Source organism: Gobio gobio (assembly GCF_949357685.1).
Source record: "Gobio gobio genome assembly, chromosome: 1".
NCBI lineage: Eukaryota > Metazoa > Chordata > Actinopteri > Cypriniformes > Gobionidae > Gobio > Gobio gobio.
In genome coordinates, this window is record NC_137097.1 from 34825212 (window position 1) to 34846127 (window position 20916).

Here is a 20916-nt window from a genome sequence, read left to right on the forward strand (position 1 = left end):
GAGCTGACTTGACAGATTCTGGACTTGGCACAGGGGCTGGAGCCGACACTGGACTTGGCACAGGGGCTGGAGCCGACACTGGACTTGGCACAGGGGCTGGAGCCGACACTGGACTTGGCACAGGGGCTGGAGCCGACACTGGACTTGGCACAGGGGCTGGAGCCGACACTGGACTTGGCACAGGGGCTGGAGCCGACACTGGACTTGGCACAGGGGCTGGAGCCGACACTGGACTGGTCTCTGGGGCTGGAGCCGACACTGGACTGGTCTCTGGGGCTGGAGCCGACACTGGACTGGTCTCTGGGGCTGGAGCCGACACTGGACTGGTCTCTGGGGCTGGAGCCGACACTGGACTGGTCTCTGGGGCTGGAGCCGACACTGGACTGGTCTCTGGGGCTGGAGCCGACACTGGACTGGTCTCTGGGGCTGGAGCCGACACTGGACTGGTCTCTGGGGCTGGAGCCGACACTGGACTGGTCTCTGGGGCTGGAGCCGACACTGGACTGGTCTCTGGGGCTGGAGCCGACACTGGACTGGTCTCTGGGGCTGGAGCCGACACTGGACTGGTCTCTGGGGCTGGAGCCGACACTGGACTGGTCTCTGGGGCTGGAGCCGACACTGGACTGGTCTCTGGGGCCGGAGCCTCTTGATTCAGGCCCTCCTGGACCAACAGGTTAGGGGCCTCTAGAAGGGCATCTGACTTGCCAACATTGGCCTTCCTTCTCCTCCGCTTCTGAGGACTGGCAGGAGCGGACTCTGGACTGGCAGGAGCGGACTCTGGACTGGCAGGAGCGGAGGACTCGACTGGCTCTGGACTGGCTGCAGCGTCAGACTCGACGGTCTCTGGACGGGCAGGAATGGCCGGAACTGACTTGGTGGAACAAGAGACAGATGCAGTCCGAGCCGCCCTATTCCTTCTCAACCGTCGCTGCTCAGTAGGACTCAGATGATGATCTGGGACTTGACTCGACGAGGGTGGGAGAGCGGGTTGGCCACTGTGATCAGACTCCGGGGGCGTAAGGATCTGCCAGTCTTTGCGGTGGTGCAGGTAATTAGCAAAATTCCAATAGTCCAGTACCGCTAGCTGATCCATCTCCCATTGTGGTAGGGGATCATTCAAGCAGAGATTGAATGCCGCTTTAAGGGTTGAGTCAGGGTACTTCAGGCCCCTTGCCAAGGTCCAGAAAAACTGGGCAAAGGACCGTACCTCCCGGTCCTCCTGGCGAAGCGATAACAATCCCTTCTGGAATGCCAGTCTCTCTTGGGCAGTCGCAGGGGGAGAAACACGGATGCTCATTGCTGGGTCCTGTCGTGGCTGGTTCGTTCTGTCAGGATACTGAGAGTGAGGACCCAGATGCAGAATGAGCAGGGGGTGAAATTTATTAACAATATTTGACACAGGACAAGACTGGTGAGACGGGAACAAAGTCCAAACAATAGGGGCAGGACACAATGGGAGAAGTGGCTGGTCAGGGTAGAGACAGCAGGGATGGGATGGCCAATGATGGAGACGAGGCAGCAGCTCGAGGAACCAGGCTTGACAGTAGGTGATGTGACTTGCTGTGAAACCAGACTGGTTGCCAGACCAGGAGAGTCCAGGGTGACCAGGATGCAGGACGGGAAACACCACAAGACAACACACAAGACTCAAGACGAGACAACAAGAGAAACAAACATGAGCAAAAAGCAAAAACTAAGAAGAGGAATAAATGCCAACAAGGTAACTAGAATCCAAAACAGAAAACAGAAGAAAGATTTCTCAAAAGAGAGAAAAGGCTAAATAAATAAAAACTAAAAATAAATAACTGGAACTAGAAACTAAATCTGTAACGTTGCAGGAAACTAGAGAGAGAAAATAAGGATAGGGAAAAAGTAACCAAAAACTATACTAGACGAGATAAACTACTATCACCAGGACAAGGTAAGCTAGACACGAGGCATACAACAAAAGCACACAACGAACCAGCAAGGACAAGAGGGAAATGAGCTCAATATAAAAGGGAAGAGCACATGAGGATCAGGTGAACACAATTAATCAAACAAGGACTAGACGAGGACTAAACAAGGGGGCGTGGTAAAGGGAAACAAGGAGGTGGGACGAGAGGAGCGCATGGCCAACACAAACAAAGACAGAACCATGTGGTCAGACACAAGACAAACAAAGAAACATTGAACAGACACAAGACAGACAAGACTGACAGGGCAGGACCCTGACAATTATATGTAATTATGTCAAATAAAATGAAAAGTGGACACATATTTTAAATCTGTTATGCTTTTTTACATTTGTAATGTTGCTGTTTGAGCATGAAATAGGTCTGCAAAGCTCAATGTCCCTCCAACGGGAGTTAAAGAGTTGTTCTCTATCAGTGTACTGTTTCTGAACTGAACTCCCTGAAATGTCTCCAAGTTGAGTTTTCTTCCAGGAACGAACAAATCACAATATTCCTCATTTAAATAATTCCCGTCCAATAATTCTCACCCAACATAGGCCTACACAGAAAGGGGCGGAGCCTGGTTGAGTTGAGTTAGTAGTCTTTAGTAGGAACTAAACAGAGCGTTACTGACAGACTGGGAAGAGAGGAGCTGCAACAATGGAGAATATGGGAAAATGTTTTCTTTGAACATTAAAGCCTAAAAATAGTTTTTAATATGCTTAATATTGGATACCCGTAATACATTTTTAAGAATTCTTTGATCAATTAAAAGCTCAAAAGAACAGCATTTACAAATGGAAACTTTCTGTAACATTATAAATGTCAAAAAAAATGTTTTGAGCCTGAACTTTTGAACAGTATCGCAATATAAATATAACATATAAATATACAGTAATTATAAACCTTAAATATAAGTGTACATTTTAAACTCACCTGTAAATATTACAGTATTACAGATAACATGAAACTAATATGTGATGTGCTTCCAGTTCCAAGTGAAACAAAAAGTTATTGTGGGTCGTGATTTATTTTCCTTTTGTGTTTCTTGCTCTCGAAATGTTGTTCAGAAATGCATAAAAAAGTTAATTTGGGGGGAAGAGGGCACAGTGATTTTAAGGTTGTCAGAAAGGTTGTCAACCCTTGCAGTAGAGACATTTCTGAAAAATTAAGGATGAACTTACGTCCAGGAGTAGCCGCACTACCTCTGTCTTCCCATAGAGGGCAGCCTCATGGAGCGCTGTGCCAGCTTTAGTGGTTCTGTTGATGTCAATACCTGCTTTCAGCAGAAGCCTGAAGACAGAGAGATGGAAACTGAATGAATGGACTGGTGGCAGTACCCTACTACTACTCCAAAGAGAGGAGACGACATCCTCTTTAGCACTCTGTGTTATATTTACATACTGAAGGGCCTATAATACACACAGACTTGTGGAATTTATATACACACACACACACACACACACACACACACACACACACACACACACACACACACACACACACACACACACACACACACACACACACACACACATCAGGCAGAATCAGAGACGCTCATCTGTTGGAATGCTGGATGGAATTTCAGTGCTGCATTGGGAATGGCAGGCATTAGGGGATCTGTTAGCGTGACAGCCGTAGAAAACGTGCACACACACACACACACACACACACACACACACACACACACACACACACACACACACACACACACACACACACACACACACACACACACACACACACACACATACACAGACAGACAGACAGACAGATATGTCATGACCAAGCAAACTAAAAATGAACCACCTATTTTACTTTTTGGCATTGTGCCATTATATTCATGATAATTAACCACATATTCCCTTCCAAATTGTCATTACTGTAATATATCAGGATGTTTTTTTGGTATTTTTTATTTTTGTGGTGATTATCCTTACAGTCTCATTACTTTGATACAACATATTTAAATTAGAATAAATGTGCAATATAATAAATACTGACATGATATTATATAAAATATATACTAATATACTTATAATATATAAAATATATACTTTACAATTTAAATATTACAATATAAAAAGAGAATGTGCATGGAAGCCCAATTCTACCACGGCAGAAAAAAATATGATTTCCTAAAGCATGATTTATGAAATAAAAAGTCAGAATTATAACATAAAATGTCAACATGATGAGATACTAAGTCATATGTCTAAGATAAAAGGTCAAATTATAAAAAACACTAAAAGTTTGACTTTTAATGTCATAATTTAAACAAATTATGTGTAATTATGATTTACCAAAGGTTTCCTCAATAAGTAGAATTTGCTGCTAAATGTGCTTAATTGACAAGAAAACAATGTTACGATGCAAACAATATAGTGCTCCTAAATCAGGCTTTGTTTAATTTGGTATAATGTAATATATTATTTATTTTATTTTATTTTGATGTTTCGTGTGAATCACTCTCATAAGCGTCTCTCAAAACTGTAAATCTCTCTGATGATAAAGAGTTTGATCTGAGACAGGAAGTGCTGTGTGTCTTCGATGGTGAGAGTGATGAGTCAAAGCAGTGTTTAATCCACTCACAAGAACACTCATCTCAGACAGATCACACATAGAGGTGATCACACATATTTAGAGAGACTGGGACACTCCTATCCCTCGGGACGATCTTTCAGGGGAGCGTGAGTCAGAGAGACAGACAAAATGCTGATTGTCTGTTAGAACCAGGACTTTCCCAGTCTCATCCATACTGTGTGGGTACAGTGTCTGGATCGCACAGTGGGTGTGTCTGATCTCAAATCACAAAAATCTACAAAACTATAGTCAAAACATATGTCATATTTAAATGAATAGTTCAGAGAGTACTGACTAACCCACTAGAAAATATTTCTAAAATTTTTATCAAATATAATCCAATTATTCTGATCGTGTTTGCGAAGCGTAACATTTGTGATGCTGGTACCAAAGCGTTACTTAAGCGTGTTGCAAAACGTCATGCAAATACGCTGAGAAGTGTTTTGTGAAGCATGTTGTGGTATAAGCATGTTGTAAAGCGCTATTGTAAATCATTTTGTCACATAAGCGTGTTGTGAAGCATCACATAAGCATGGTAAGAAGTGTTTTTGTGAAACGTTGTGAGAGTGTTTTGTGATGCTGGTACCAAATCCTGACATAACCATGTTGAGAAGCATAATATCATGTTGTGAAGCGTGATGTAAGCGTGTTACGAAGTGTGACGTAAGCATGTTGTGAACCATAATATAAGCTTGTTGTAAAGTGTGACATAAGCGTGTCGTGAAGCATTAAATAAGCATGTTGTTAAGCATGATGCGTCACATAAGTACGCTAAGAAGTGTGTTGTGAAGCATGTTGTAAAGCATGTTGTGGTATAATTGTATTGTAAAGCGTTGTTGAAATAATAAGCGTGTTATGAAGCATCAGATAAACATGCTAAGAAGTGTTGGTTTTTTTTCAAAAAGCTGTGCAAGTGTTTTGTGATGCTGGTACCAAAGCATGACTGAAGTGTGTTGAGAAGCATGACGTGAAGAATGTTGTGAATCTTGACGTAAGCGATTTGTAAAGCACTACATAAGCGGGCACCGAAGCATGACGTAAGTGTTGAGAAGTATGATGTAAGCGTGTTGCGGAGCATGACATAAGCATGATGTAAGCGTGTTTCAAAGCGTGATGTAAACGTGTTGTGAAGCGGTATATAAGCATGTTGTGAAGCATGACATAAAGAATGACGTGTTGCAAATGATATAAGCATGATGTGGAGTCATTTAAGCATGTTGTAAAGCCTGTTGTGAAGCGCAATGTAAGCGGGTTGTAAGCGGGTTGTAAGCGTTGCGAAGCATTGTAAATATGTTGCGAAGCATGACATAAGCGTGTTGCGAAACGTCATGTAAGTACACCTGAGAAGTGTGTTGTGAAGCATGTTGTAAAGTATGTTGTGGTACAAGCATGTTGTAAAGCACTGTTGTAAATCGTGTTGTCACATAAGCGTGTTGTGAAGCATCACATAAGCATGGTAAGAAGCATTTTTGTGAACCATGTACGTGTGTTTGATTCTGGAACCAAAGCATGGCTTAAGTGTGTTGAGAAACGTGACATGAAGCGTCTTGTGAAGCATGACGTAATCGCTTTGTAAAGCTGCATGTAACTGGGTACAAAAACGTGACATAAGTGTGTTGAGAAATGTGATGTAAGCATGTTGTGAAGCATGATGTAAGTGTGTTGTAAAGAGTGATGTAAGGGTGTTTTGAAGTATAAGTATGTTGTAACGAGTGACGTAAACGTGTTTTGAAGCATGATATAAGCATGTTGTAAAGAGTGATGCAAGCATGTTTTGAAGTATGATATAAGCATGTTGCAAAGAGTGTTGTAAACATGTTTTGAAGCATGATATAAGCATGTTGTAAAGAGTGACTCAAATTAGGTTGTGAAGCATGATATAAGCATGTTGTAAAGAGTGATGTAAGGGTGTTTTGAAGTATAAGTATGTTGTAACGAGTGAAGTAAACGTGTTTTGAAGCATGATATAAGCATGTTGTAAAGAGTGATGCAAGCATGTTTTGAAGTATGATATAAGCATGTTGCAAAGAGTGATGTAAACATGTTTTGAAGTATGTTATAAGCATGTTGCAAAGAGTGATGTAAACATGTTTTGAAGCATGATATAAGCATGTTGTAAAGAGTGATGCAAGCATGTTTTGAAGTATGATATAAGCATGTTGCAAAGAGTGATGTAAACATGTTTTGAAGCATGATATAAGCATGTTGTAAAGAGTGACGCAAGCATGTTTTGAAGTATGATATAAGCATGTTGTAAAGAGTGATGTAAACATGTTGTGAAGCATAATATAAGCATGTTGTAAAGAGTGATGTAAACATGTTGTTAAGCATGATATAAGCATGTTGTAAAGAGTGATGCAAGCATGTTTTGAAGTATGATATAAGCGTGTTGTAAAGAGTGATGTAAACATGTTGTGAAGCATGATATAAGCCTGTTGTAAAGAGTGACGCAAGCATGTTTTGAAGCATGATATAAGCATGATATAAACATGTTTTGAAGCATGATATAAGCATGTTGTTAAGAGTGACGCAAGCATGTTTTGAAGTATGATATAAGCGTGTTGTAAAGAATGATGAAAACATGTTGTGAAGTATGATATAAGCATGTTGTAAAGAGTGACGCAAGCATGTTTTGAAGCATGATATAAACATGCTTTGAAGCATGATATAAGCATGTTGTTAAGAGTGACGCAAGCATGTTTTGAAGTATGATATAAGCATGTTGTAAAGAGTGATGTAAACATGTTTTGAAGCATGATATAAGCATGTTGTAAAGAGTAATGTAAACATGTTGTGAAACATGATATAAGCATGTTGTAAAGAGTGACATAAACATGTTTTGAAGCATGATATAAGCATGATATAAACATGTTTTGAAGCATGATATAAGCATATTGTAAAGCGTGACATAAGTGTGTTGTGAAGCATGACAAGCATGTTGTAAAGAGTGACGTAAACTTGTTTTAAAGCATGATATAAGCATGTTGTAAAGAGTGTTGTAAACGTGTTTTGAAGCATGATATAAGCAGATTGAAAAACATGACGAAAACGTGTTTTGAAGCATGTTGTAAAGAGTGACATAAGCGTGTTTTGAAGCATAATATAAGCATGTAAAGAGTGACGCAAATGTGTTTTGAAGAATGATATAAGCATGTTGTAAAGCATGATATAAGCATGTTGCGAAGCATGATATAAGTGTATTTTGAAGCATGATATAAGCGTATTTTGAAGCATGATTTAAGCGTATTTTGAAGCATGATATAAGCCTGTTGTAAACAGTGCTGTAACATGTTGCGAAGCATGATATAAGCATGTTGTTAAGAGTGACGCAAGCATGTTTTGAAGTATGATATAAGCATGTTGTAAAGAGTGATGTAAACATGTTTTGAAGCATGATATAAGCATGTTGTAAAGAGTAATGTAAACATGTTGTGAAACATGATATAAGCATGTTGTAAAGAGTGACATAAGCATGTTTTGAAGCATGATATAAGCATGATATAAACATGTTTTGAAGCATGATATAAGCATATTGTAAAGCGTGACATAAGTGTGTTGTGAAGCATGACAAGCATGTTGTAAAGAGTGACGTAAGTGTGTTGTGAAGCATGATATAAGTATGTTGAAAAACATGACGTAAGCGTGTTTTGAAGCATAATATAAGCATGTTATAAAGAGTGACGTAAACTTGTTTTAAAGCATGATATAAGCATGTTGTAAAGAGTGTTGTAAACGTGTTTTGAAGCATGATATAAGCAGATTGAAAAACATGACGAAAACGTGTTTTGAAGCATGTTGTAAAGAGTGACATAAGCGTGTTTTGAAGCATAATATAAGCATGTAAAGAGTGACGCAAATGTGTTTTGAAGAATGATATAAGCATGTTGTAAAGCATGATATAAGCATGTTGAGAAGCATGATATAAGCGTATTTTGAAGCATGATATAAGCGTATTTTGAAGCATGATTTAAGCGTATTTTGAAGCATGATATAAGCCTGTTGTAAACAGTGCTGTAACATGTTGCGAAGCATGATATAAGCATGTTGTAATGCGTGACATAAGCGGAAACTTGTAGTTTTGCTGATAGTATTTTTGATAAAAGCAGTGCTTCATTATGCAGTGATTATTAAACTGTTTTACCAGCATACGAGTTTTCCGTGTTAATTGTTTTGAGAGCAACTACATTTATTAGGAAGAAATGTGTCAAATCAACTGAGAAAAACTGTAATACAGAATTCAACTAATGTTCACGGGTGTGGATATCAGTTTTGAATGTGGCTCATCCCATTATCATTTTTATATGGGTAATTTTTACAATATATCAGCCATGTTTCTGTACTAACACTGAAATCAGCCGAGAATCAAATGCTATGTCAATGCATTAAACACACAGCACACATACAGCTCTCCAGGGAGACAGGACAGCCCGACACAGCTGAGACTGATGCCTACAGATGTGCTAAACACACACACACTTGAATTATTCAAGAGCTCACCAGATGACATCCTTGTGTCCGTTGCGAGCGGCGAGGTGTAGAGGAGTGTTAAAGTTTGAGTCTGAAGCATCTTTCCGATCCCCCTCTAACAGAGACGCAACCATATTACTGCTCAACAACAGCTGAGCCACCTACAAAAGAGACAGAGATCATTAGCATATTCTGCACAAGTGTTGTTACTAATAACTAAAACTATTAAACATAATTTTCCGTAAATGAAACAAAGCTGAAATACAATAAAATATAAAAAATAGACCTTAAATGAGAAATGGTGCCTTGTCAACTAAATTAAATAAGTCTGTTTAAATTGTAGTTCTAAATGACTAAAAATTAAAATAAAATAGAAATTAATTATTCAGAGCCAAAAAAATTACAAAAAAATTTAATGAATAAAATTCTAAATATGAATAAACATTATAGCAGTGTATAAACAATACTAAAATAACTCTATAAAACTCTAAAATATTTTATTATATTTTAAGTTACTTATTTATTCCATTAATATCACTATTTATTTACACATTTTGTACTATTGTCAGTAGGCCTCATTCCTAAAGCACAAGCAGAACAATTGAAATAAAGCCATTCTTACATAAACGGTGGCATTAAGCAGAATAAATGGTAGCCAGGTGAGCTACAAACACTTTTGCTAACGCAATGTAAGCACCGTCCAAAATCGAATATTGCCCTACTATACTGAAGGTGAAAATCAGTATGCCAAAAAAGTGTATTATATCCGAATTCACAGTACACATAAAAGTGTCAGTGAAAAGTCCGAAAAGCGATTCTGAAGTGAGCATTTGATGGACACTTTATTATCCCATGAGGCCATGGGAGAGAATTTATGAATGGTAGTGAAGCGACACAACTGACGCCATAGGTCATGTGACAGACAACATGGCGGATGTAGTATGTCCAAATTTCATTTATACTACACACATTAATACTATATAGAACTTACTTTTTTAATGGTCGTGAAGTAAAAAAAATTTAAATGAAGTACCTACTCATATAATAAGCGATTTCAAGTTGTTTATGCTAAAACTAAATTGAGAGAAAAATGATTACACGAAAGTGTAGAAAATAAACTGGAAAAGTTGGTAAGAAGAGAGAAAATGTGGTTATTAGGACACACACCGACACACACACACACACACACACACACACACACACACACACACACACACACACACACACACACACACACACACACACACACACAGCCTTGTGTTGGCTCTCAAAGACCTCACAGGTGAGGATGAGCTCATGTTAATGTGTCCCAGTGAACATTAACACCCAAAAACATCTGGGCCACAAGCTAATAGAGTTTCTCTTCATTTTCTGCAATTTGAGCGTCAGTTATGCGTCAGACTTGCACTGGGGATTGTGGCATTTACATGGCAAAAATACAGACACTCATAAAGTTCTAATTATTATAAATTTACAAATATTGAGTATATGTACACCTTTAACAGGTAGTAATAAAGTTTGAATTTGTAATCGTGCACACAATGACTTTATTGACCACATATTCAAAGCAATCATAGATTATGCTGAAGACAGCCTCGCTATGGTACATTTTAAAGGCACACCCTAAGCAGGCAGCACTGAGTAGGGTGAGAAAGAAAGACATTATCCAGTTGCTTCAGCCGCACCCTGATACCTCAATACAGCAGCTGATTAAATACCACGCATACACACACTGCCATTAAAGTAACACCTCCAAAAGGCTTAAATACACAGCTGAACTGAAATCACACACCACTGGGCATGTGTGTGCGAGAACATGTAAACCAGAGTGAATGAATGACACTCAGGACAGACAGGAAAAATACAAATCACAGCCAGGGCAGAAAGAGAGAAGAGAGGAAAAATAATGTCATTGCATGCAAACACGTATCTCCATGGACTGTCTTTTCTCAGGAAAACTATCAATTTACACTCTAAAAAATGCTGGGTTAAAAACAACTCCAGTTGGGTTGAAAATGGACAAAGCCAGCAATTGGGTTAAATGTTTGCTTAAAACAACCCAATTGCTGGGTTTGTCCATTTTCAACCCAACTTGAGTTGTTTTTAACCCAGCATTTTTAGAGTGTATATTTTCTCTTAAAGGTGCAGTGTGCAGTATTTATGAGGATACAGAAATGAAATATAATATACATAACTACGTTTTCCGTGGAGTATAAAGACCTTACATAATGAACCGTTATGTTTTTATTACCTTAGAATGAGGCATTTCTATCTTCACACACCGCGGGTCCCCTACAGTGAAGTCACCATTTTGCGCCGCCATGTTTCTACAGTAGCCCTAAACGGACAAACTGCTCTACAGAGCGCTAGCTACTCTCTGCTTTCTCAGACAACGACATCTTTGTCCTTTCTCGGCCACCGTAGCTTCTCTATGTGTTTCGAAAGGGAGGGGTGAGCAGTGGGCGGATGCAAATTGCTCAAATTTCCACACTGCACCTTTAAAGATACAGCATGTAACTTTTTTTGTTCAAAATTGACAACATTTTAATAATGAGTCAATACATCAATACATGTTTTTGTCTTACCGTGATTCACTCTATGGTAAGCCTATTAGAAGTGTTTGTAATTGCGTACATACGTCACTTGCCCATGCGTCTCGTCATATTAAAAAAATAGAACAAAGTTGCTCCGTCTACTTTGACGTGTATGTCTAGTGTTGGAGTGGCAGAGGCTAGTTTTGACAACGAGTGAAAAAGGTTGATATGGAGCTGCTAAATATCCAGACCTCTGGGGAATCACCCGTTTTAAACAAATGCCAAACAGAGGAGAGTCTGCTGGCAAAGCGAGAATGCGACAGAGCCGTAATAAAACAAGAATCAACACTGGCATGGTTTTTCGGAGATGGTGAGAACTGAGGAATTTGAAATGTTGTAAAAGTGACGCAACAGGTGAGTAAGGTATTTTATTGAACATATACATTGCCATATGTAGCTCTCGAACAGAGTTCATTGTAAAGCATTATCTATTGTGAAGGGTCATTTCATAATGGTTGTTGTAGCGCAACCAAAAAAAATCTTCTTCCGCAAAATGCATGTAGTTTTGTTTTTTATCCTCTAGAGGGCCAAATGTTACAAAATTAAGCCTATTTTAAAATCATTATGATTTTTTGCTTTATTTTCATAAAAACTCCCACTCATTTGCCACTCAATAATTCTCATTATAACAAAGAACAATAATATTATATATGGTAACACTTTATTTTGATAGTCCACTTTAGACATTCTACTAACTATAAGTAACTTTGCAACTACATGTCAACTAACTGTCATTAGAGTATTTGTAGACTGTCTGATTAATATTTACTAAAACTTTATTTTGTTGGTCCCCCAACATACATTCTACTGACTTTAAGTAACTTAGCAACTGAAATTCAACTTATTCTACTAACCCGAACCCTAACCCTAACACCTAACCATAACCTACCAGTCTACTGACAGTCAACTAATACTCTAATGACAGTTAGTTGACATGTAGTTGCAAAGTTACTTATAGTTAGTAGAATGTTTAAAGTGGACTATCAAAATAAAGTGTAACCTTATAGGGTATTTAAACTGTAAAGTACTGGGGCAGTAAATTTAACAAGTAATGCATTCCTCGTGTTCCTAATTCATGCATGCCTCCATTCCACAATAAAGAATTTTCATACCAATTCATACAATTCAAGTTTGATGTCAAATGAAAAAAATGTTTAAGAAAGTTCACAGAGAGTCCAGTTTTGTCATCCAATGACATATGTTCAATTATATGAAATTATTTATAGATCTATTCAATTCTTTTTTCATCTGCCACAACAATGATCTTTATTTGGAGGATTTTCTCAGTACATACTGATTATTTGAGATTCATTTAAAAATCAGAATAATCAAGTTAAATGTTTGAATCAATTGAGAGTCCTAATATGTATACAAGATTGTAGTATTTGTTGTACTCAATTATGCTGATTTCAATTATTGTATACCGTTTTTGGTCCCTCTTTATATTAAGTGTCCTTAACTACTATGTACTAACATTTAAATTAATCATTTGATACATTGCAGTTACTGTGTACATATTGTTTTACATTGTACTCATATGTATTCAAAATACATGCATGTAATTACAGCTGTGATTATTTTCAGTAATTACATCTATAACTACACTGTTGACCCTTCCCTTACACCTTAACCGACCCTTAAACCTACCCATACCACCACACCTGTGCCTAACCTTACCCGTATCCCACCTCAGTAGCAGAAAAATATGAACAATTTTATACAGCAAAAAATACTGTATTACAGTAATGAGAATCACCAGTAAAAATAAGAATGTAGACTTTAATGGCCCAAATAGACTGATTTATTTTCTTTAGGCAAAATTTATTCTTCATTTTTTGGGGAGACATTTTGAGGTGAAATATGGCCTGGGCATATTCTTGCCAGATTTTGTGAGATCTCCTGCACATCAGATAACATCATTTATGAGATCACAGTAGCCATAGTAACAGTGATGTAACAAATGCCATCGCACATGAAGAACGCCCATGAACATGCTAGAAATTAAATACTGACAAGTCCCTACAGAGATGAGATGACTGACCTTCACTCGGCCAAACTCACAGGCCAGATCCAGAGGAGTCTTCTTAGCCTTGTTTAGCACGCAGGGGTTCGACTGGTGCTGCAACAACATCTCAGACTGATAAACAGAGAGAGAGAAAAAATTTAAGAATTATTTTTTTGTACCATCATCTTAGTTCATATATGTGACATGAGAGAAAATAATCATAAAAACAGGCAGATTCTCCCTGATCCCTCAATAATACTGTACACACACACACACACACACACAAAAAAAACACATCTGGGGTCACTTGTTGACGTCGCAATGCAGATATCATATTTCTTTGCATTTCAGTCATCTGATGTCAGATGATTCACAGGTGCTGTAACCAACAACACTGCTTCTCAAACCGGGATGGACTGGACAGTTTTCTCTGTGGGCTGACCCGGCTGGCTTTTGGAACCACTTATTTAAACAAAGCAATTATGGAAAGATTTGTAATCGAAAAACATGGAACAATATCAGGCCGACCCATTGAGGCCACAGTGCTAAACTGCTCTGCTCTTTGTTCATTGACATATGACGTGTTTGATAATAGTAATCTGAGTGTGGTCTAATGGATACGCACCACCTCGTAGTGTCCGTACTGAGCGGCCAGGTGCAGTGGAATCTGCCCATCATGGGACGCGCTGTTAACCGCAGCCCCTGATCTCAGCAGCATGAGCACTGAGTCAGCTTTACCCTGCCATGCTGCATAATGCAGCGGCCGCATACCTGCAAAACAAAACATACACAATTCAATCTGATGCAGAGTTCTGTGAGCTCTGTACAAGACTGAGCAAAATTTAAGAATATGCTCCTTTTCAATTCATGTGTCAAAGGGATAGTTCACCCAAAAATGGAGAGGATAGAGCAAAACAAAACACTTCAGTCTGAATTCTGAATTAGAAGTCTAAAAGAAGATTTTTTCAAAATAAATGATTGAGTTTGTTGCCCAGCTCTATTTGTTTGAACCGCGAGAGGCGTTAGAAGCTTACGCTACTCCTACATCATGCCACAAGTTACTCTTTTGGTGCAAGTCGTCATGTGTAGGCCGTCTGCTAGTTATTTTAGTTTTTATTATAAGTTTTAAATATTGTTCTTTTTCTTACAAAAACCCATCGCTTTGCTTCAGAAGGCCTTTATTAACCCCCTAGATTACTTTTATGATGGATGTATGCACTTTTTTGGGCTTCAAAATCTCAACTCCCATCTCTTCACTCTCATTATAAAGCTTGGAAGAGCCAGAACATTTTTTAATATAACTCAGATTGTATTCATCTGAAAGAAGAATGTCATATACACCTAGGATGGCTTAAGGGTGAGTAAATCATGGGGTCAGTTTAATTTTTGGGTGAACTAACCCTTTTAGACCTATCCACAAGGATGATAACTATAATGATACTGATACTGATAAAGATATAGTCTTAATTTTTTTTTCTAAATGTTAAAGAATAGTCCATACCAAAACTAAAACGATAACAAGACACAGAAACAATGTCATTGGAATCTCTTTTTTTCCCAACTGAATCCAACCTGCTTTAAAGTGCTTGAGCATTTAAAGTGGCAGACGACAAAACTGCAGCATGTGCTTATAATAAACAGAACAATATAATATGTTGGTGTGGGCGCTAATATAGTTATTGTTATCTTCATAGTCATCATTCTTGGTGTGAACAGGCCTCTAGAATGTGAATTAAAGTCATCAAATGTTTCAAGAAATAGCTACTACATACTGTATGTTTTTATGGGTAATTCATACGGATTGGTTTTTTTATGTTATGTGTTACATTCCATTTTTCTATTCTACTGCTTTAAATTCAAATTATTCAAATTCATATTATTATACATCATGTTTGTTAGGAATTGATTTGGAATATAATAAGCATTCTTAATTCACTTTTGAATGGCCCTGCTGTGCACAGGTTAACAGAAGGGAAGGTTGAGCTCTCCTATCAGACTGAAGTTACGAGGTCCTGGGTTAATATGCAAATAAATCACAGCCAGTTGACAGTTTTACTAAAGGAATAGCTAAAGTTAATGAGGAGACAGTTCTAACCGTTGCTGTCCTTGATGTCCACAACAGCCTGAGCTTCCAACAGCAGGGACAGCAACTCCGTAGTCCCTGTGAGAGCAGCATGATGCAACGCTGAAAACCTGAGCGGGGGGGAAACAGAAAACTTTAAAGAGATGGAGAGAGTGGTGGGAAAAAAAACGTTTGACAAATAAGCAACAGTACTTTTGGGAAAGATGCAAGCTACAGCCAAATAATAAAGAAGCCACTCAATAACTTTTATCAGCTTAATTTGATACAAGAGCTCAGTTACACATTCTTCATTCCACACTTGAGGCCATGTGTGGTCATAAAGAGAATGGAAAAATAAAAAAAACAACAGTACATGCAAGATTGCCAACAAACCAACGTCTTGTAAAAGTGCCTCATATTGCTCAGGCTGTGGCACAATTAGAGACTAAAGTCTGAAATTTACAAGGTTTCTTGAGTCAAAAAAAGAATCAGGGCGACAAGGGGGAGATATATTCAATTCAGCACAAGCTCAGGCAATAAAAATCTGTGTCCTCTGGGCACAGACGCCCTCATATGATCTGATGTTTACTGAAGTATGACAAATGAAAATGCTTCTTGTCTGGGGTGGATGTATTTTGTTAGGACATGCCGAAACCAAAGCAAGACCTCTCACAGAAGAGTAACGGGGCTGTCTTCAACCACCCCTCCACAAACGCTTCAGATGTCCCGGACGTAAATCTCCTTCCAGAATCTTGTCTTAGTGAAGTCCTCACCCACAGCCATTACTGCAAACATATCACTTTTAGAAGGGGAAGCTGTCACTTGAGGCACAAGTGGCCCCATAAAGAATGAGCCAAGTTTGACTTGGCAAGTACAACATTGCTGTGGCGCTTTTGGAATAAACTGTGCACCGGTGGCCAAATAACCTACATTACCCCCTTAATATCTTTAATTGTCAAGTCACAGCTTGGCTGTCATTACTAAAACAATGACTATTTCATCAGGATGCATGAAAGGATACAGTGAAAATAAGGGAACATCTGACTTGTTGCTCTTATGCCTAAGAGGTAAGCTCTGTTGCAAAACCTATGATCAGCCTTTCTATAAATTACCGATATAGATTACACTGGATTACACTATACAACTTTTGCCCCAATTTGCAATCTGGTAGAGTCAATGCTAGTTGCAGAAAATCAGAGCCAGTCTGCAGATTTTGGTCAATTGGAGTTGACAAATTTAACAAAAAATGTCATAATGTATAATAAGCACGGACTCTGATGTTTTAGCTTCAGACTTTGATTCCACCCAGTCAGATGATATTAAACATGATATTCTGAGCTGATTTTAGAATACATATTGTTGTTATTTGTCATGTGTCTCCTAGAAACGCGGTGTGAGTTTGTTGCGTTCGGAACAACTTGAAAGTCTGGTAGTGTGTGTGATCCTCAGTCGTTTACTGTATGATGCTCAGTTTTTCTTTGAAACCATTTAGAAAGTCAGCAAGTGTATGATGCCTAGTGTTTTAAAATCTGTTCAGAAAAGTCATGTAGTGTACAGCATTGCAGAACCTCGTGAAGGACTCTTCAGGAACAGGTTAAGAGACTCAGCTGATTTCAAGAGTGCATTTTGGGTTTGCCTTCTTTGCAAAGAATATATGAAATGCTGTTTTAGAAATTTGTCAAAAGAAGCCATCTTAAAAGGCAGAGCAATCATGCTGCTGATCTTTGGGAACAGCTACAATGCCTAAAAAGCAAGTTTTTGGAAGTATTGGACAAGAAACATAACCTAAATTTTTAAAGAAAAATGTTGGAGGATTTCGATATAAGAGAAGAGCGGCATGAGTTTGTTGCCCAGCTCTATTAGTTTGAACCGCAAGAGGCGTCAAAGCTTACGCTACTCCTACATCACGCCATGAGTTACTCTTTTGGCATAAGTCGTCATGTGTAGGCCGTCTGCCGGAAGCTAGTTATTTTAGTTTATGAAGTTTTAAGTATGGATGTTTTTCTTACAAAAACCCATCGCTTTGCTTCAGAAGACCTTTATTAACCCCCTGAATTACTTTTATGACTGACTAACTAAGAGAGCTGACTGACTAAGAGACTCAGCTGATTTCAAAAGAGTGCATTTTGGGATTGCCTTCTTTGCAAAAAATATATGAAATCCTGCTTTAGAAATTTGCCAAAAGAAGGCGTCTTAAAAGGCAGAGCAATCATGCTGCTGATCTTAGGGAACAGCTACAATGCCTTAAAAAGCAAGTTTTTGGAAGTCTTGGACAAGAAACAAATCCTACATTTCTAGAAGCCTGCAGCATCAGTTTGGAAACTTTGCCTTAACCCACAACATGCCTGACTCATCTTATCAAGAATCATCGAGAAACATCTTATGCGGTCTACTTTGCAATGCAGATATTTTGGCCCAACATTTTATCACACTAAAAGCTGAGGGTCAGATGCTTTTACTCAATACGAAACCATATGGGGTTAGCCAAAGGAGCCATTCATTTCCTGAACCCATGGCCTCAGACTAGCTTCTCGGAGCAGACAGCTATGTCTATTAGATGTGAAATGGATCAGTACAGACAAGTAGAGTGGAAATGAATCAGACTGGATAAATATGATGGCTAAAGTTGACACACTGAGACTCCAGCTGAGGGAAAACACTTTGCCGACTGTGCCTTTGAAGAGATGGAACTTTGCAAGGTCTTTCTACCCTCGGAATCACAAGCTGGTGTCAGACTCTCACATTGTGTTGAATCACACAGTTTGCCATGCTTAGCGGAAAGGCTCGGATGTAAATCAGCTAAGTGTCTTCACAGTGGACGCTCTTGACACTCATGAGAAATGGTGTGACAGCTGTGAAGGTTTGAAAATGAATAATTAATTCTAAGTTTGAAGTGGTGGATGAAAGGGGGTGATGTGGCATAGTGGTTAAAACTCAGGACTATAAACCAGAAGGTCCCTGCTCCAAAAGGACAATCCCTGTACTTTGTTGAAACTTTGCAAGAAAGTCCCAAAAACAAATTCCATTGGTCTTGGTAGTTTGCCACTAAAAAGATTCTATTAAAGTAGAGTTCATTATACACAATTATTACACAAACATTCCACGGCACTACAACAAGAGGGCAGGTTAAGGCAGGAAATGGAGACTGCCAGAGGCTCCATGGCACAAAGCAAAAGGCATAACATCACAAGTTTAACTCCAGAATCTGAGGAGGGCAAAATCAGCCTCACAACTGGGACATTTGTGTTTGAGGAGAGGAAGAGAGTCAGTTTAGGCCCTAGCTGTGTTATGAGCAGGCCCACACAGGTCCTATGCCCGCAGAACTCAATTTTCCGCAGAATTGGAACCCCCATCATGGGGGTCATTGGATAATATGCATTTACTCGATAACACTTTTAGGTGGTACTCTCAGTTGTGTTTAATGCACTTTACCACATTTATATTCATTTCACAGGCACGCAGATTTCATCCCAGTAACAGTGCATGAAGAGTCTGCATATTCCGCGTGGGTCTGGTTATGAGGTGTGGGGCTCTGGGTAGATGGCACAATCACTCCCCTGTGCTGTCTTTCTTTGTACCTCTACCTGACCCGCTGATGGCCGGGCCTGAGAGCCCTGTGAGGGGATGTAGATGGTGAAAGAAACCTGTGTTGTAAAGGAGCTCTCTCTCTTGCGAACAGAAGACTGTACTCTTCTCTTCCACACTTCCACACACACTTCCATCAGCTTTCTAGGAAAAAAACTAAAATAAACTGGGAGCTGTGAGGAAAGATGCGTTGTTGAAGTGAGAGGTTGTTTCATCTCTCTTAATCACTGGATCTGGACTGGACGCCCACTTTACCAGGGAGTCGGGATGAAATTCATCCTAGCCTAAATCAACAATATAACCAAATACAAATGACATTGATGATTAGGAGGCACACACAGTAAATACTGTCATTATTAGTGATGCACCGATCATGATTTTACATGGCCGAATCTGATACCGATTTTTTTCAAGAAAACTGGCAGATTCCGATACCGATTTCCCATTTATTTATTTTTTTACACAAAAAAAGAATGAAAGTATACATGAACAAGATGTTTATGTGGTATTTAACAGGCTAAATTGGCTTTTGGCTAATGAAAACAAGTCCGCAATCTGAAATCAACGGGAAATTAAAGGCAACAACTGCATATTCTGCAATCCAAAAAATTATGTTACTTAAATCAGCATTTGTTTTTAAATTCAGTGTAAAGAAAAAAAGTCTTTACCAGTGAAATTAAATAAAACCAAAGTATGTAATTGTTCCAAAATGTTAAATCAAATAATGTTTAGTGCAACGAAAAAAAACGAATATGCAGCAGCAGGTGCTTTTTAAATCAAATTAAGTCAATGTAATTTTAAGGTAAAATAAAGATTATCATCCTATACAGAACTGATAGTATTTCATTTCAAAAGTGCAGTCTGTTTCGTTCTCATCCGATCCAACACGTGAGAAGCTGAGCTGAACAAACGCCCACTATCTACGCTTGTGCAGGGCGCGGAGAGGTAGGCTCACGCAACTTCAGCTCGCGCAGGAAAGCGGCTCTTCATTCCCTTCAGCGTATCTCGTCTCTTCCCTCAGTTCTCCAGTTTCCATTTGTAACACACAAGTGACATGTTCGCGAATTATTGCAGGCCGGTTCCGATATTTGGCCAGTCAACCGGTGCATCCCTAGTCATTATTTACTCAGCCTCATGTTGTTCAGTTCACGAGTTCATATAAAGAATTTGATCAATGGGGACCGAAGCTATTAAGCTTAAAAAGTAAAGCAAAACCACCATAAAATTATCATAAAAGTGGACAGCTAAATACTGGACCCTTGAGTGGAGAGCCAGATCAGTCCAATTTGTGAACAATTCAGTTTTTTGTGAACCAAAAGAAGCAAATAATTCAAAAGATCTGACTCAAAAAAATAATTTGTTCATAAAATTGACATCGCTACTTCTCTCATTAATGTGCCATGAAGAGCTAGGGTAGACTAGGGTAGTGAATAATGACTTACATTTCAGCCTATTGCTCAAATTATATATGGCTTTAAAACACATATTGACTAGTTTTACGGTGCTTTTAAGCTTGTCTCAATTTAGTGTAATTGCATGGAAAATGAGAAATCAGTTAAAGTGTTAAAGGGGTCATATTATGAGCCTTTTTACAAGATCTAAAATAAGTATCTGATGTCCCCAGAGTGTGTATGTGAAGTTTTAGCCTTCAAATAACCCAAAGATATTTTTTTTTATATGTTAAAA

General features: G+C 38.8%; 1 protein-coding gene across 5 annotated transcripts in view; it reads right to left on the minus strand.

The window, feature by feature from the left end:
• LOC307136106 (CASK interacting protein 2) overlaps positions 1-20916 on the minus strand; it is an 87706-nt gene that overhangs the window by 23540 nt on the left and 43250 nt on the right. For all 5 annotated transcript variants that reach the window (XM_079832886.1, XM_079832885.1, XM_079832884.1 and 2 more), the window contains exons 4-8: positions 15679-15776; positions 14209-14354; positions 13620-13715; positions 9015-9145; positions 3119-3227 (exon numbers count right to left, since the gene is read on the minus strand). In XM_079832886.1, coding sequence (XP_079689012.1) covers positions 3119-3227; positions 9015-9145; positions 13620-13715; positions 14209-14354; positions 15679-15776 — 580 coding nt within the window. The remainder of the gene's footprint in view (positions 1-3118; positions 3228-9014; positions 9146-13619; positions 13716-14208; positions 14355-15678; positions 15777-20916) is intronic.